Raw genomic sequence first — 18,669 nt, forward strand, 5'->3', positions numbered from 1 at the left:
TGACCCACCTTTAGAGACAACAGCTGTTTTATTGCTGTTGCAGGACTTTACTCAAGAGCAGCAACAATGGTTTGGGAATCTTGTTTTTATGTAACTATATAACTGATTTTAGCATTGAGTACAGGAGGTGCACAAACAGTATCTCATTAGTGAATCTTTTTTAAGTCCATGACTCATCCGGCCCAATTTAAATGTGGATCCCTGGTAATGATTCACATCTAATCAAACAGTTTGTGAAGTCAACAGATTTCTCTCGAGCTTTGACGTTTACGCTTGCAACAACAAATCTTTCACAGCTGATCCATTGATGTGATTCTGCAAAAAGATATTACTTAATCTATAGCTTTTAAAAGAAAACACAAATACTACCTCCTACTGATATCAACAGACACAAAAAGGACTGTTTTAGTCAGTTTGAGCAAAATTACAATTTTTCTCATATTTGTGTGGAGCTGGGATTTTTGGTATATTTCAGATGTACAGCTTAAAAAATGTAATTCATATTTTTGACACTGGTTTCAGTAATAAAGTATCTATGTAAAGCCAATGCTTAAATGAGTACTGTTAAATTTACTCTTATACTCACAAAAATTAGTGACTCAGTTGAAGGTGGAGTAGTTATGGATTTACGCCACATGTAGCATCTTTCAAACAGATTTAACTCTACAGCTCTTCTAGAGTTACTGTGAACATCTCAGTCCTTTTTGCACAGACCTGTGGGAATAAGCAGGGGCGGAGCTAGATGGGGGGCCAGGGGTGGCCATGGCATCCCTTATCCAATCATTGGCCACCCCTACTACTTTTTCCCTTTAATACAGACAGTGGCAACAGAAATACTCTCAAGTGAAATATTTAAAACATTTACATTTTTCATATATTAACATTTAATTGACAACAAGAACACTGTGATTAATTATGCACATCAATATACTGAAATAATTAAAGCTGATAAGTACAGAATTAATGCTATTTTCAGAACTAAATTTTGTGTTTTAAGGGTTAAAGACAAAATTTTGTCATCTAGGAGTCTTCAGTTAAATTATAGAAAACTATTTTAATAAAAACATATAATAATTTATGTGGATATAGGCACTTTTTTACAATTTTATGCAGAATTATAATTAATGATATTAGGTAAGTAATGACAATGGAAAAGATGTTCACTCTAGAACTTAAACCTGAAAGAATTGTACCCAATATAAATGTGTCAATTTGTTAGCAAAGGCTGTAAGAAAGGATAGTTTGTCTTTATTTAGAAAATATGAATGTTGTGCTCGTTAATTTTCCTGTTGGAACAGTAGAGTGAGACCCTGAGGTTCTGGCGCTTTCGGCCACCCCTCAGTGTACATTGGTTATTGTCCGGCCACCCTTATAAAAATGTTCTGGCTACGCCTCTGGGAATAAAGGAGCAAGTGCTGAAGATAAACTTTAAAGTTTCTGGTAAAAAGAAGAAACAAAAAAAGTATGGTAAGAAATGGACACTGAGGATTCCTTCCTATCATAATCCTCATGGCCATGCAGGGGACCAAGACACCTCGCCTGGTCAGCCAGGCCAAAAATTGCCCCTAATGACTCCCCCCATCAGAGGCTTAGACCAGTATCAGGTATTGCAGGCTAAGACATCAACGACTCCCCATTCGTAAGGGGTGGACCCATTCCTCTGGATCAATTTGCATGTTTTCTAAGACAAAACAAAGCTTTGTTGGGAAACTCTATAAAGCATCGAACTCAACGCTATTTCTGACATTTTGAACTGAAAAAGCTTCCTGGATGGGAAGCAAAACGTCTTCAAACTTGGAAAAAAAGTCCAGTGGATTGTTTTTTTTTTTAAATATACATTTTTTGAAAACACTGGGGCAGAATACCACCATGATTTCAATATCAGCAAGGGTTTACAATGGGTGTAATTTTCTTGTCAATTTAGATTAGGCAAAAAGATTCACCTTTACAAAGTAGAACCTCTAATATGATACTTCTAGGTTTGCAAATCAGTTCTAATTCCTTTATGTCAGGCCTCACATTCTAGTGTCCTGCAAACTTTCTGTCTCCATTGTTTCGGGCCATAAACCATTATATTAATATTGGACTAGGGCTGCAACTAATGAAGATTTTATTTAGAAATTAAACCAGGTGAAACTAATACATTTCCACTTAAGGAGCATATTAACAGGCAAAAAAGTTTAACTTAAATGCAAAATGTTTACATCTCTTTACAATTTTGAAATAATTACTGCTCTAAGCAGTCGCTCTGTCAGCTAAAGGCATGTTTTACATTCTCTATACTCCATTTAACAATTAATTACTAAATTAGTTGACGACTATTTTAATAATCAATTAAATCAGCCCTATATTGAATATTGGGAACCAATGTTCATACTGATATTTACCATGGACATTTGGAAGGTATATTAGATTAAATTAGTTCCATTAAATAAAAAAAAAAAAGAAGAAAATTCCAAACTACTCAACATCGGAGAAAGAATCCATACCAATGTCATTTATTGTTCTTAATGGAGACTTTCTTATAAGAATAGAAGTAAAACACTAAAAAAAAAAAGCACAAAAAAACCCCATCAGAGTCAAAACTCTTTAATGAGAGCTTTGGCAAACAAATAAAATGTGTTTTAGGTTCAAACTAAATTATATACATACATCCAAACATTTCATAAAGAATTTGACAGAACCGTTTCCGTATCCTAAACGCAGCATTCGCCATCAAACCCCTTTGCACAGAAAAAACAACCCCCCCAAAACAAAACATCACATGTGGAAAATATAAAAGCATAAAAAGTAAACGACATTTTTCACATATTGGCAAATAAGCCTGAAATGATTTTGTGAAGCTCATAGTTCAGACTGAAGTGTTTGTTAACATTAAACCATTAAAAATAGGGCCAAAAAAAAACAACAAAACAAAATCTGTTGCTGCTTTGAAAACATGTTCACTCAGTACTACAGCAACACATCAAACCACAGGGTTAAAAGATAAAAACATCCCATAAATGTTTAGTCTATTCTTACAGTTAACGCTATGTTCATATAACATATGATTAGTTGTTTTTAAAACATCCAAATGAATCTCAGTGTTTTATTATTTGCTGTACAATCTTGGTCTAGGCACTTTTTGACCCCTCTGTGCTTCCATACTGTTCACTGACCTTTGCCATTTTGTCTATAAATCTGCTTTATTACATCATACGTCCGTAAACATTCAGCACACCATCCCCAAACCCGACTTCAGCTTGTTTGAGCATAAAACAGTAAAAATATGATGAACTCGCTACTTCTGCATGAGAGGATACTGATGGAAATGAGGCCTAATTTAGAAACCAACATTTGTTGCAATTTTCTAAACTTCTGGATGGTGAAGAAATCTTGTGCAATAATAAAAACAAAACAAAAGGACACTTCACAAAATACATCTTCCACTGTCCACCAAAAAATAAATAAGCATTTCAGAATCTGTAGAAACCCAGGAACGGGATCAGCGTTAGGTTTGGGTTTAATTAACCGGTAGGAGGACAGAGAGCGTCTGTCGACTAGAGAGAAAGAGGAAAACACTTCTAGTGTCAAACACCAACCGTTCTGTTTAACAGTTAAATAGGGGAATCTTCCGTGTTGGCTTCACACATTTCTACCGCCTTAGATTTTTCTTTTAAGTAAAACAAAAAAAAGAAATGGTTTAAACTCATTTTTTCAAAATCCAGAATTTGTATTTTTTAGGTTTCCCATACAAACAGATTATAAAACACACAATATGATGAAACTACCCTATGAATCTGGCTACAAACTATATATTCATGACTAATTTGCTGACAAAAAGTAATCATTACTGGATATTTAGGCTTTTTATGGTTGACCAAACAGGTCTAGTTGTTTTTTTTTTTTTTTTTTTAAGTTGAAAATATGAAAATCCCTGTCAAACTTTATGTGCCCTCGCTCTTTACCTGAACACATTCTAATAATGACAAATAAAATTAAATAATTTCATTCTTTTGCATCAAACATCCTTAAGTTGGAACCTTTTCTCTTTTTAAATAAATAAGACAATATTTATGATACAGTTTTTATTTTTTAATGTTGCCGTCACTTGTGATTCTTGAGGCATGAATTTGTTACTGGTATGAATGTATGTTTAAACCGTTGCAATGATTTTAGATACTTAACTAAGATGTCAGGGAATAAAAAAACTAAAATAAACCTGCTGGGGTGAATAGTTTTATGCCGTTTGGAGCATAGAGTGAATCTCCTCTACTTTACCAGTCAGCTGGCTCAAAGAACACAATATTTTTTCATAATACTGCAAGATTTTAAATATTTCCAGCCAAAAAACCAGTGAAAATGCTCAGTTTTACCAGGGTAACTGTGTTTCAAAACTAATGTAGTAGGCTGTTTGTTTTACATATAAAATCATTATAGACTGCCACTCAGAGACATTAAGTTTACAGTCAAAGATAAAGCCGCAGTTAAAATCAGAAAAAGAAAAGTTCTGTGTTAATGTAGGTCGGAGGCTCTTCAGCTGGCTCAGTCCTCCATGTTTCCAACATGTTTCGATAAATCACAGCAGCTTTCAAGCCTTCAGCAGTGTGGGAGGAGACTACTGGCTTTTCTGCAACATTACGTCATCCAGTTTCACCGCTTTGAAACAAGCGCCGCTGTTAGGATGAACTTAATGTGCTTTTATTCTGAAGGGGGGGAGGGGCCTGTATCACACACCCTCTCCCCAACACTGAAAGCGACACCTGTCCTTCAGGCATTAAAAAAGGAGGTCAGCATCAGAATCCTTGGGTTTCCAGGAGTTCATATGAAAAGGAAGAAACTTGTGATGAGGTGAAAAATGACGCATATGATGCACGAAGGAGACGTGAACAGATTCAGCTTCACTTGGTGGCATGCCTGCCCAGGAACACGTCCTCCTCGCTGTGAGTTTTGTAGCTGCCATTGTGCTGGGCGCACGGTGATGACGTCATTTCTTCACTTGAGCCGTCTCTGTCACTCCGATAATCTTCCTTTTCTACCCTTTTGTAGTCCTGCTGAATAAAACAAACAGTTATTGATGCTGCTGTAAATCCAAACTAAGGGCGACAGACATGAATACATCAAAGAAACACTATTTCTTCTACATTTCATCCATTGAGCAAACATTTCAAAGTACTGAAATGGTGGCAGCAAGTTTAGTAAAATTGACTTTTGACTTTTAACACTTTATTTACACAATTCAAACAATAGAATCAATTGTTGATGTAAAACAAGTGTCAGTAAAAAAAAAATCACTATTAATGTAAAAACAGTTTCTAAAAATCATTAAATGAGGAGCTTGTTCAATTGTAGTTGTCCATCTGACACAGTACATAAAATGTTGTTAAAACCCCACAGCTGAATAAAATCCTCCATGTTCTGTGTGGCTGTGAACCTCCAGCCTTATTCTCATTTCGGAGCAACGGCATCAAGGTGAGCCTTTGGCTTATTTTTCCATTTCTGGCAAACTCCTATAAAAAGAGCGTTTGTATAAACCGTCCCAAAAAGAGTAAAAACACAAATTAAAAAGCTAAAAATTGTCTTTAGTCTTGTGCATTCCATAAAAACATGGAACAAATTTTTAGACAGGTTGCAGAAAGGACACTGGTTTAAAATACCCTGATTAATACCGGATAAAAACGAGTTTGTGGAGATGACACCGAGTAAAACAGGGTTTATACAGGGATGAGTAACTCAGTGCTAAATGCTAACTTGTGGTACTGGTGTTAAACATCACATTTTATTTTCCCGGTGGAACCACTAGCACAACTGTTACTATTTATTTTGGATTAAACATATAAAAATAATCTACTTTTAAGCTACACCTATTTTTTTTTTCCAAAATAAACATTGTAAAAAACATGAAAATCGATTTGAAAATCTATGTGAAGGTTTCATGATCAACATCTGTACTTCAGCTTAAGAATAATTGATTCACAAATATTTAACTTAACATTTATTCAGCTGCAGTTATCATTGTGTTTTTTTTTCCCTTAATAATATAAATAAAAGGAAACTGGTCCATTTTAAGGGCTAATAATCCACAGTTGGGCTCCTTCTTCATATAACAGAGCCTTTGGTTAAAACATTTACCCAATAGATCATCAACTGTACGTGAAGCTACCATGATTGCAGCTTTCTATTAGCATCTATTATAAACAGAAATTGCATCAATGGATGTTGGATGAGGGTGTAGGGTAGTTTGTGGAACATGTGAGTATTTTCTGGTGATAGCAGCCATGATGGAGTAAGACACATTTTTCTGCCTGTCTGCCATGTTTGATAAACCTGTTAACTCTTTATAGGGCTCTCAGTGAAATACTTTGAATATCTAAATTTCAAGCCAATAGTGTTATTGGAATCCAGAACAAGACCTTATTACCTTTGTAACATTCCAAAAATAAGGATATCAATATATGTCAATGTAATAAGAAATGCCAACTTGCCCGAATATATTAAGAAAAATAACAAAAAGGCTTCAATAAGAAATTCATGAAAAACAGAGTGAAAGAAACACATCTTTTTGGTCCAACATAACCTTAGAGGCATTAATGCTGATACTGGCACATAAACTTTTTGTTTATAAACCTAAATATAATTGTTAACTGGGCTTATTAACTTTTTAACTTCTCAATTAGCTTCTTGCCATTCTTTCTTAACTTGTTACCTTTCTTTTTTTTTTTACTTAATTTCCAGTAGGTAATATATAATTCAAGGGCTCATCTAATTGGCCAAAATAAGATGAACAGCCATGTAGCAGCATCTTTGCTGAATGGCTGGATATAGATCTTGTCCTTCTAGACCTCATTGAGTGACTGGGGGGGGAGACTCCATTTGTAAGTGATCAAAAACCATAACTTTCCCTATAAAGGGTTAGGGGTGTTTTGTGTTTATAGGAATGTAAAACCAAAAGTATTTGTAAATTGTATTTTTTTTAATACGTCTTACAAACACTAAAACCCCCCTCCTTCGAGGGATTTAGGAAAAAAGCACTGCTGTATGACCTTTTAAAGCCAACAAAGAGAGAGAGAGAGCTTGAGGGTACGTTCAATTAAACAAATGCTAAAAGTTGGACAAAGTGGGCATTCTCCAGCCAAACGAGGAAATATCAAACTGGTTTCAGAACGAATAACAAAGGCTAGAATAAAGCTTCTGAAGGGCCCTTAGGAAACAAGCTGATCTGTGGTTTATCGAGCTGCAGCTGGATGGCGGATCAGAACAAGTTGGATGATTTTAGAGGCTTGAATGGACATATTTCAATGAATTAGGTGACAGGATTCTGGTGGGGTCAGTGATGGAAGTAATATTAGTTTAAAGAGAGGAACCAAAGCTCTGCCACCCTGGATGGACATCAGAATCACGTTGGGATGTTTGGGATAATCTGAATTAAAAAAGGCTTCATGGTTGAAACACCAAAGTTTTGTGTTTACCTCCAAAACAGAACATGCTATTAACTGTGTACTACTTAAAAAAAAAGCTGTGAAGCGTTGCACGTCACAAAACTGTCTTTGCAGCTGCAGAACTCAGCGTCAGAACAGCGCTGTTTGAGGATGTTGCTTCAGCCGTCAAATGGCTCACGTTGTGATGCTTATCTTCAGATTAGATGGAGATAAGATAGGAAAAGGTGTCAGCTTGTTTTTTTTTTCAAAGCTAGCATTTGGGTGAAACTCTGCTATGTAGTGAACTCAAAAGTAGATTAGATTTGCTTTCTTTTTTGAAACAACTTAAAAAGAAGTGGAAACATTGATCATACAGATTAGATTATGGGAAATTGGATGGGTTGTAATCTGCTGCAGTGCATCAATCCAAGCCTGAAATACACTCCCCACGTTTGCTACGGCCAAACTCTGAACCTAATAAAAAACTATTTTTAAGATGAGTTAAACTCATTTACAGATCTGCAGCACCCCTTACACATATCACCACCTTCTGCCAATAGCTTTTTAAATGCTTATAGGCTAAATATAATCAAACAACCTCGTCGTACGGCATTCAGTCACTTCAACCGATATGAGCCTTAACTTTTTCTTTTAGTCACAACATTAAGGTCAGAAAGACATTCAAGTCTTATAATAAGAGTGAAAGATATTTAACATAAGAAATGCATCTAAAACATGGCGTAAAGTCAGTTAAACAAACCGGAGATGCACCAATCAGAGAGCACAACAGCTCCAAGCATTAATCTGCTATAGAGCTTTATGCATTAATGTGGATAATAAAGTAATTCCTTCTTTCTCCCTTAGATTCACTCTACTACACATTTTAAACCGGTCTTAAAATGGGAATTTTATCCCTCTCGTTAGTTAACTTGTTTTCACCTTGGTGGTCTTGGATTTGCTCTTTATCCGATCCTCCTCTTTGTGACTCCTCTTCCTGGATGTGGAGCGCTCCTTCCTGTCTCTGCTGCGCTCCCTCCTCTTCTCCCTTTTACTTCTACAGGAGGCAAACAGACAGATTAGCAGGGAGAAATCTAACTGGTTATGACTAAAGTCAACAAAGTAACGAAGTAATAAAGTCTGATTGGAGGAATGAAATGTGATAGACTTGCCGTTTTGGTGAAGGTGATCTTGCTTTCCTTCGGGGGCTTCTGGACCGATCTCTGCTCCTCCGTTTGTGGCCCCTGAGAAAAGAAAGAGAAATCATGAACAGATATAAATTTTAATTCAAGTTCTATCAGAGCAGGGTTGAGATTTTAAGGAACATGGTGACACCTTGTGTCGAATGCAGGAATTACAGACCGATTGAACTACTTGAAAGAATAAAAAACTATCAATAAATAGCAATAAACAGACCTGGACCGACTCCTGGCGTGCCTCCTGTCCCTGGAACGAGAGCGCCTCTTATGGCCGCTTCTTGAACTGTGGGAGTCGGCCCCCGGCCAGGACCTTTGTGACGGTCTGTTCCACCAGCAGGGAAGAAGAAAAACATTAGACTGAACATCAAACCAACAATGTTGAGTCAAAGAGAGGTCTATCCGAGCAACCTGTGTTTGGAGCGGGACCTCTTCCTACGGGACCTGGAGTGGGAACGGGAGCGCGTCCGGGAACGGGACCGGCGTGACCTTTGAGAGCGGCTGGAAGAGCGTTGCTTTATTTCCACTAAAGAAACAAGCGGGAACTTCAGCATCAGGAAGGGAAATATTTCAACAGATCGCATAAAACCCAACATCCTACCAGGTTCTATGGCAGCAGCAATGGTGGACTGGGCCTCCCTCACCCTCTTCATCACACTCTCCAGCTCCTTAGCAGCAGCCTGGGGTGTCAGCTCAGGCGGTTTTACGATGGCGTTATTGGAATGATTGACCCTGAAACCGATTTAACCATTCAACTCAGAAAACAGCAAACAGAATATAACCACATTTAACAGGAAATGTTCTAAGAACCTACTTCAGGGGTCTGTCTCCAAACATGACTCCGTTTAAAGTGAGGGCTCTGGCCACAGAATCCTGCTCTACAAACTCTACGAAGGCGAAGCGGGTCGGCTGAGTCTCGTCTCCGGCCATTCGAACAAACTTCACGTCTCCCACCTGCTTAAAGAACTCCAGCAGCTGCTCAGCAGTGGTGGTCTGAGCCGGAAAAAAATCAGATAAAAGTGTCATAGATCGCAAATTTACACAAATAAAATGATTTCCACACTAGGAATAATAATGAGAACCATAACTCTGTAGGCTATAAAAGTTTAAATGCTTTTTATTCTTTATTTGGATTATTAAAAAGAGAAAAGTTCAGAAACATAATAATTAGTCAGTAATCTGCATGTTTCAAAACCACAGTAATCCTCGGCTAATCTGTTCAGAGTGATGGTGCAGTTCAAGTTCTGCATGAGACTCAAAAGCTCCATACTAGAGCATAGTCTGTTTTAGATTAAAGTTAGATGTTTAAAACTTGTTTTCTCACCAAAACTTGTGTGAATCCAAAGGAAATTTAAATTCAAACAGTTGCGTAAATAAGTATTTGATACATTTAGATTTCTGGTGAGGAATGTCCCAATTGCAGCCTTTTCATTTCCAAAAAGATACTGCAGCTTTAAATGTTGACCGATACAGTGACTGATCCAATATGATATCAGAACGAGTCCTACTTTTTCTTGGGATTTTAGAAAACGATTGACCCCCCTAGTATAAACTGAGAGGTTACAAAAACTTTAAACATGAGCAGACTGTTTCTATCAGACCTATATCTGAGATTTTAGATGCAGATACTCAATTTTTGGCTGATATAGGATTGATTTCAGATATCAATATTCATATTCCTCCCTAATTATTATATTAATATATAAAATAGATATTTGATCGCTTAACAATCAGCATGAGTTTTTGCTGACGGACCCATTGAGGGTCAATTTCTGCCCCAATCTTCCCCTTTCAAAAGACCTGCCATTCTGTTGTGTATTTAGTGTGTTAAGAGCGATTGGGTCTGCCAAGTTAAATTCCAGCAGGTTGGATTGTTTTGGCCTAATATCCCGTCACATGTGGTGTGATAATCAGTAATTTTGCGGGTTGATGCAGAGCTTCTACCATTCAGAGGCGCTGAGCTGAGAACTGGCTGCATCCAAGCCTGGATTTCTGTTCCTGAAGAGGTGTTTGCAGAACACCATCAAAAGTATTTATATAAAAGGGTTTCACTCCATTTTACATGGAGAGGTAGAAGAATGGATTTTTTCAAGGAAAAGTGAGATTGCTCTGATCATTCCACTAAAATATTTATTTTCATAATGAATACCTAAGTTAACTTAAAATTTCAAAACTTGCCAGCAAAAAATATTGGATTTTATATTGTGTTCCTTGCAGTTCTGACTAAAGAAGGCTTTCTAATCACTTCCAGCCGCTATGAAAGACAGCAGGAAATCCCAGAGAGATTAGGATTCCCAGTGTTACCACCTGCCTCAGATGAAAATAACTGAACTGTTGAGTTTGGAGGATAAACGCTTTAGTGTATTGAGCAGAGGAGTGATGTGCTGCAATATTTGGGTCTGGGTCTTCCAGCATGAAAGTGACCTAGAATAGGCACAGCAAAAAAAAAAAGGTGGTCCCATAAGAAGCATCTCAGGTCCAAATCAAATAGGAAATCTCTGTGAGAAACAGAAAGTCAAACATCTAGAGATCTTATGGAAGAAAGGACAGAAATCCCAGCTGAAGTCTGCAAACCTGGTCCTGAGCTACAGAAAGTGTCGTAAAACAAGGTTTCTATTCAAAATACTAAGCTCTAATGTGTGTTTCAACTACTTAATTCATGCAGATATTGTGAGTTATTTTTTAAATAAACCCATGAATGGATTTTTTTTTTTTCACAGTTACAGTTACTTGCACATGAAAACTACAAACCTCTTTCTCCTTTGTGAAAATCTTGCACATCAGTTACTTGTTTTCCCCCTAATCTACATCACAGCTCTTATTTCCAATTTCTATAAAATGTTAAAATTTCATCCCTTTCCTATATAATCACGATGATAAACTTTGAACTCAATCACATAAAGCCCCAGTAACACTGTATTAAAATACACTTCATAGGGGTACCGTAACTTGACTTAAAAAAAGGGTCAAACTTGGAAGGTTTTAGATGTTTAGGTTTTTTTTTTTTTTATAAAAGCAGTCATGATGAAAATACGCTGGCTGTTTTATATTAATGCACTAAACTGCATTTTCAGTTTAGAGCATTTCTAACGTCAATCTTTGATTTACAAATTTAAAGTTTGTACAGCTTTATCCAACCTGCTCTTTTTTTAAAAAGAATTGCAACATATGTGAAGCCCTGTGCAGGCAGCCGAGTCAAACTTCTGCAACACAATGTTGAGCATAATGACGGGAAGCCAACAGTTTAGCCAGTTTGGGAATGTGATGCTAGTTATTCTTTAAAACTAACTTCCTCTTTATTCCAATGTTAAACCAAGGAATAACAAAAGGAGAAGAAAAAGTATCGTTTAATAGATTTATTTATGTAGATTTAGATCTGATCTTACCTGTGAGTTTAGGTTTCCAACATAAACCGTCCTCCTAATCTCGTCGATCTTAGATGGGTCCACATTCCCGACGAGGGGAGGCTGAGCGAGCACGGACGCCGTGGGATCGAGCCCCGCTGTGATCCGACTCACTAAAGGGAGGCTCAGCTGTGGGTGGAAATCATACAGACGGAGGTTAAATTCAATCTGGTCAGGTGGGGAAAGGGAAGGGGACGGTAACTCACGTTCTGAAGCGGAGCCGGAGCGGGAATCGGCAGCAACCCTCCGCCGGGAATCAGACTGGGTACCGGGGTGGCAGGTGCCAACAGAGACAGAGCCTTGGCCTCTTCTGGAATTTTCCCTGCAGGATAAAACGGATGTTAGGGAAGGCAGGGGAGGGCGCGCTTCTCTGTCTCCTCTATGTCTGCATATTTATCCCACTGTATTCTAGAGAGAAAAGGATCATCCAGCCTAAAATCCAGCTACGTGCTACTCATGGCAACACAAGCCCCAACATCCTTACTTGGATTTTTTAAATCAAACTAAAATCTTCTCACTTAATAAGCAAGATTAATAAAAAGTGCACAAGAATAGCTTTTTATGCAGAATCAATAAGGCCACTGATTTCAGCTGCTTTTCTTTCTTTTTTTTTTCTATAGGTCATTAAAGAAAAAAAGAAAAAAAAACACAATGCAGAGAATGAGTCAACACTTTGATGTATGGGTCACCTGTACTGGAAACATATTGGTCATGAACCATACGATATCAAGCATGGGCGCTTTTCCGTGGGGGGAGGGGGCGATCGTTTCGCAGTGTTGGAAAGGTGTGCAACACAAGACAACCCCAATGGCTGCATCACTAATAGCACACAGAACATCAGATACAGAAAAGAACAACAATTTTTAAGAACTTTGGAAATGCTGGAGATCAATAAAACAACCAATTAGGAATTGTGCTCATGCCACTGTGGATAAGAATACTCTCTCTTTGCAGAGGAGGAGAAGCAAACAGCCATAGTGCCTTGCAAAATTATTCACCACACCTCTACTAGTCTGCGTTTTTGTCACGTAGCAGCCACAGACTCAAAATAAAGTATCATTTGCATGAGGATTAGATAAGTTTTCTTTAGTCTGATACCCCTAAATAAAATTCAGCTGAAATAACTGCCTTCAGAAGTCATTTTATTAATTAATCTATTCCACTCTGTGAGAATAGATTCAAACAGTCCAGCTGCTACTTACAGGCCTCTGAGACCAAGAATAGAAGCAGACAGGTTATTTCTAAAGCTTGGAGGGATTTTAAAAAACAGGGTTTGGTTAGAAAACAAAAGAATCATACAGATCTTTGAAAAATGAATGTCACTGTAGCAGGGACAAAGAGCTTAAACAAAATAATCTACACGAGAATATGTGGCAAACTTTAAACCTAATTTTAAATCCAATCGGCCTGAGCTTAAGCCTGTTTTATAGATACGTTTTTAGTTTGCAGACATGCTCACATACACTACAAGAAACGCAACTGTAGCTACATTGCACATGCGCCGTTCTGTGTTGACGTTGCACGTCTTGCAGCAGTTACGAGACAAAATTAGCACAACTTGGTGAACAATATTGCAAGGCACTGTCTGGTTTTACCAAGAACTAAAGAAAATTTAGCAAAAAGGGGGGAGAAAGTAACCATATATGTAAAGCAAAACATGAACAATGTATTATTAAATGTATTACAAAGAGAGAATGATGCTACACTGATCAGTTCTGTGTCATTACTAAACATTCACATCAGTAATGTGAAGAAGAAGAAGTAAAGGTTGCCTTTTAGTTCATTGTTGAAAAGGTGAACAGATAGTTTAAAAGAAAGATATATATACATGTATGATTTATTACTGGGCTCACTTTTTTTTTCCCCACCAAGACTAGCCCTTCACTACGTCAACAGACGCAGGAGACAAGAGAACAAAAGAGTTAGTGATCCTCATAGCATCTTTTGTGTGGCACATTTCCCAGCGGTGTGCCGTAGCAACCTGGACTGAACTCAATCACACACAAGCTCCAGCTGTAGCGGAAAGAGAGAGGGGAGTGGGGGGGTTGGACAATAATAAAAAAAACAAACAAAAATAACAAATATAAACACAACCTGCAGTTTCTAGATAGAGACAGTAGAGAGTGGACAACATGGGATAGTATGAAAAGGAAACAAACCGAAAAAAATAAATAAAAATAAAATAAATGATAAAAAAAAAAAACAAAAAGAGACAAGGTGTCCATCTTGGAAGGTTCTGCGGGCTATTCTCCGGGTCACATCCCCCCCTTGAAGGCTGCGTTGGCCCGATCGGGGATAGTGGCTTGGAAAACAATGCCTGACTCAGGCTAGTGTAGTGTAACAGCTGGGCCACTCTAGTCATCTGATATGCACACATAATCACACAGAAAAAACATACAAAACCAAATTAATAAACTCAGTAGCCATCCAGCACCAAGTCACGTGGACACAATGCATCAGGTTAGAAGTGTAATCATTGTGAGTGTACACAGGGGTACCAAACAGGGGGAGGTGGGAGTTTAACCAAAAAGAGCACTAAAAAATAAAAAGGGAGGGAAAGAGAGTTTACTTTTAAGCAATGGATTTGGTCACATTTCTTTCAAATACACAATTTGCAATTCAACAAGAGCTGAAAGAATTAATCGATCATTTAAAAAATATTCAACTAATTTAGTATTTGATTAATCGTAACGAGTAAATACTCTAAAACATGCCTTTAGCTGAAAGAGCAACCCACTCAGAGCAGTAATTATACCTTGATTGTAAAAAAATAAACATTTTGCATTTAAGATGAAAAGCCTTTTTTTGCCCATCGATATAATTTATCTAGAACTTTTAGTTTCACCTGGCTTCAATTCTGTACAAAATCCTCTTTAAGGACGTCTTTTCTCTCCAATTAGTCAAAAAAATAATCAACGGATTAATTGATTTGCAAAATAATCATTAGTTCCCCTAAATTCCCCAAAGACCGTTGTTTAAGGTAAATTGGTTAACTTTTAACTCCTACCCCAGAGCCACGGACACCAAACAGAAACCTAAATGGGTTCTTGGAGACCTTATCTACAGCTCTACCTATAGCAGGGACTGACCAACAACGTACACTGCTCCAAAAAATAAAGGGAACACTCAAATAACACATCCTAGATCTGAATGAATGAAATATTATCCTTAAATATTTTGTTCTGTATAACGTTGAATGTGCTGACGACAAAAATCACCCAAAAATCATCAATGGAAATCAACTGTATTAACCAATGGAGGCCTGAATTTGGAGTCAGGTATCAAATTAAAGTGGAAAGACAGACTTCAATCGGATTCAACTTTGATGCAATGTCCTCAGTATTGTGTGCGGCCTCCATGTGCCTGTATGTCCCTGCAATGGTTGAAGATGCTCCTGATGAGTTGGTGGATGCTCTTCTGAGAGATCTTCTCCCAGACCTGGTCTAAAGATCCACCAACAGTCTGTGGTTCAACCTGACGTTGGTAGAGGGATCCAGACATGATGTCCCAGATGTTCTCAATCTGATTCAGGTCAGGGCAACGAGCGGGCCAGTTCCTTCAACTTGCAGGAACTGCTGACACACTCCAGCCACATGAGGTCTAGCATTGTCCTGCCAACTGCACCAGCATATGGTCTCACAGGACGTCTGAGGATCTCATCTCGGTACCTAATGGCAGTCATGCTACCTCAGTCGAGCACATGGAGGACTGGGCGGCCCTCCAAAGAAATGCCACCCCTCACCATTAATGACCCACTGCAAAATCTGTCATTCAGAAGGATGCTGCAGGCAGCAGGCTCCACAGTCTGTCCAGACTCATGTGCTCAGTCCTGGTTCTATCCTGGTATTCTCTGGCAAACACCAAGCATCCTGCACAGTGATGGGCTGTGAGCACAACCCCTATCTGTGAACGTTGGGTTCTCATACCATCCTCATGGAGTCTGTTTCTAACTTTAGACCAATGCAGATTTTTGGCCTGCTGGATGTCGATTTAAAACACTCCTATATTGAGTATGTCCTAACTGCCAATGACTTCTACCTGTTGTCTAATCCATTTGCACAACGGCATTTAAAAATGATTATTAATCAGTGTTGCTTCCTAAGTGGACAGTTTGATTTCAGAGAAGTTTGATTTGATTGAAGTTATATTGTGTTGCTTGCATATTCCCTTTATTTTTTTGAGCAGTGTACATTAAATCCATTATAGGCATGGGCCATTTTTCTACCATTAAGTCATAAACAAAATATTAAAACCTAGTTCCTGTCAAGCTGTTCCTATGGTTTAAAGTCCCAAAAACTATCAATGGATCATTCTCTTGGGTAAAAACGAAACAAAAATCAGACAATTTTGCATGCATCACCTCCAATCTTATAGGTTTATAGTTTTTCTATAAAATCATTAATGAACAAAGTGGCCTTTATGATGCTAAGATTGTTAAACTTCAGATTAGATTTTCTAAAACAGTTCCTAAAAAGGATTTCCTATAAAATATTAAACTGAAGTAAATTCTGCTGGATTGGGATCCAATGTCTCTGTAAACGAATCCACAGCAGATTCCCTCCTGAGTTTTGGGCCAAAATGAATGAGAAAAATTCACTTTTTTAGTGTTACATCTCTATTTTATATCTTCATCTCTATTTTTGAGATCAGCAGCTAATGTGAGCAGATTTATCTTCGCCAAAGAGCACAACCCCTCCCCTACCTATTGCTGCACTCCTAAACAGCTAGCAAACAGAATGCTGCTACAGTTATATATATATATATATATATATATATATATATATATATATATATATATATATATATATATATGCCCATCATGCCTGCTGTTTCCTAAAGAGAAGAACCCCCTCAATGATAAACAAAACTATAAACTCCAGAGAAGACGTCCACTCTTATTTATTCAGATTTTTATTGTAATATAAGCTTGAAACAATCAGCTGTTACTCACCTTCTGCGCAGGGCACCACTATCAAAGCTCTGTCTATAAAAACAGTGTTGGTGAGATGCTGCGCCACCCCAACACTGGAGGGGTCTCGGTACTTTATATAACACACTTTGGAGGAGAATGACAAGGTGGTGTTGCTGTGTGGAGGAATACGGGGAAAAATGGATAAAGTTAGTAATAAAATAACGTTAAGGACAGCGACAATTTGTGGTTTCCTAACAAGGCCGCGTCTCCGCGGCGTTTCCTAGCTAGCTGAGACCCAATGAAAGCAGCTCTTACTCGGGGGGATAGAGACGAAGCTCCTCGATGTCTCCCAGGAAGCCGAACAGAGTGCGCATCTGCTCGCTGCTCACAGCCGACGACAAGTTGGTGACCTGAACGACTGCTGTCCCCGGTATACCGCTCATTTTGCAAAAAAAAAAAAAAATATATATATATAAAACGTTTCGTGTTATATATTTTCAAACTAAAGTGTGTACTGTATTATTATTTTTCAGTTATCCTTCTCGGCGCCAGAGGGCGGTGCGGCTGATTTCTTCTTCTTCGGTTTTATGGCAGTTGGCAAACTAGTTAAAAGTGCATTACCGCCACCAACTGGTTAGGAATGCAACAAGGAAACAGGAAACAAGATTCAACCCCAGAAATGAATAGATAAAAAAATATTTCCGAACTGTTTAACTTAACCCAACATAAATCATAATTTCTAATTTATCTTTACGTTACTTTACGTCACTCTGCCAGTTTCTGATGGTGCTTTTTGGTTTTCCCATCATGCTTTCAACTATTTCCCATTTTAAATCTAACTTCAAGATACTTTTCTGCAGCTTTAAATGTCATTTTGTTTTTTTCGGTTTTCCTTGTCTGTGCACTATAACTGATCACTTCTACCATGAAAATAACATTTTTTATTTATTTTTTTATACAAAGATTGCGGCTGATTTTGCTGCTCTTCTTGTTTTTAACAGGGTCTGGGAGTGAGATTTGAATACTACAGCTCCCCCTAAAGGAAAAACTAATACACTACAGCCAAAATTTTGCCTGTTTCTGCAAAGGCATAGGAAATACCAGTCCTACAGTAAAAGTTGACAACCAAGATTTTAAATGTACTTTTCAAAGCCAGTCACTAACATTAAGCAATTAAATAATTCATTTTTTATTAAAAGAACTACAAGAGCCCATGAGGTCGACCAACACTTCAACAATTTAACACACACAGACACTTATGACTGCAATATAATTAATATAAATAATAAAGTTCCAAGATTACATTCCACAGAATTGAAGTGACTAGACACTATCAGTACTAGATAAATACAATTGAAACGAGATAACAAAGTGTTTGTATTAAAATTATACAGTGAGGAAAATAAGTATTTGAACTCCCTGCTTTTTTTTTTTTTTTTTTTTTGCAAGTTCTCCCACTTAGAAATCATGGAGGTCTGAAATTGTCATCATAGATGCATGTCCACTGTGAGAGACGTAATCTAAAAACAAAATCCAGAAATCCCCAATGTTTGATGCAACTGAAAATAAGTATTTGAACACACTGCTTTTTTTTTTGTGCAAGTTCTCCCACTTAGAAATCGTGGAGGTCTGAAATTGTCATCATAGGTGCATGTCCACTGTGAGAGACATAATCTAAAAACAAAATCAAGAAATTCCCAATTTGTGATGCAACTGAAAATAAGTATTTGAACACTTATCAGATAGATTTCTGACCCTCAACG

The 18,669-nt window shown here is 37.6% G+C and overlaps 1 protein-coding gene across 4 annotated transcripts; it reads right to left on the reverse strand.

The window, feature by feature from the left end:
- Positions 1–3,729: 3,729 nt before the first annotated feature.
- On the reverse strand, positions 3,730–17,483 carry srek1 (splicing regulatory glutamic acid/lysine-rich protein 1). 4 transcript variants are annotated; one of them, XM_015387543.1, is made up of 11 exons: positions 17,222–17,483; positions 16,946–17,079; positions 12,201–12,316; positions 11,977–12,123; positions 9,405–9,583; positions 9,192–9,322; positions 9,002–9,116; positions 8,811–8,915; positions 8,567–8,638; positions 8,337–8,451; positions 3,730–5,030 (listed from the first exon to the last, which is right to left on the reverse strand). In XM_015387543.1, the coding sequence occupies exons 1-11, from the start codon at positions 17,347–17,349 to the stop codon at positions 4,881–4,883; spliced, it is 1,392 nt and encodes a 463-aa protein (XP_015243029.1). In that variant the 5' UTR covers positions 17,350–17,483; the 3' UTR covers positions 3,730–4,880. The 4 variants fall into 4 exon arrangements, with proteins under 4 accessions (XP_015243029.1, XP_015243028.1, XP_015243032.1 ...); XM_015387542.1 differs by having other exon boundaries at positions 3,730–5,033; XM_015387546.1 differs by lacking the exons at positions 16,946–17,079; positions 17,222–17,483 and adding exons at positions 12,684–12,813; positions 13,849–14,348 and having other exon boundaries at positions 3,730–5,033.
- Positions 17,484–18,669: the final 1,186 nt, after the last annotated feature.

The sequence above is a fragment of the Cyprinodon variegatus genome, unplaced genomic scaffold (assembly GCF_000732505.1).
Source record: "Cyprinodon variegatus isolate N-32 unplaced genomic scaffold, C_variegatus-1.0 Scaffold397, whole genome shotgun sequence".
In the NCBI taxonomy this organism is placed as follows: Eukaryota; Metazoa; Chordata; class Actinopteri; order Cyprinodontiformes; family Cyprinodontidae; genus Cyprinodon; species Cyprinodon variegatus.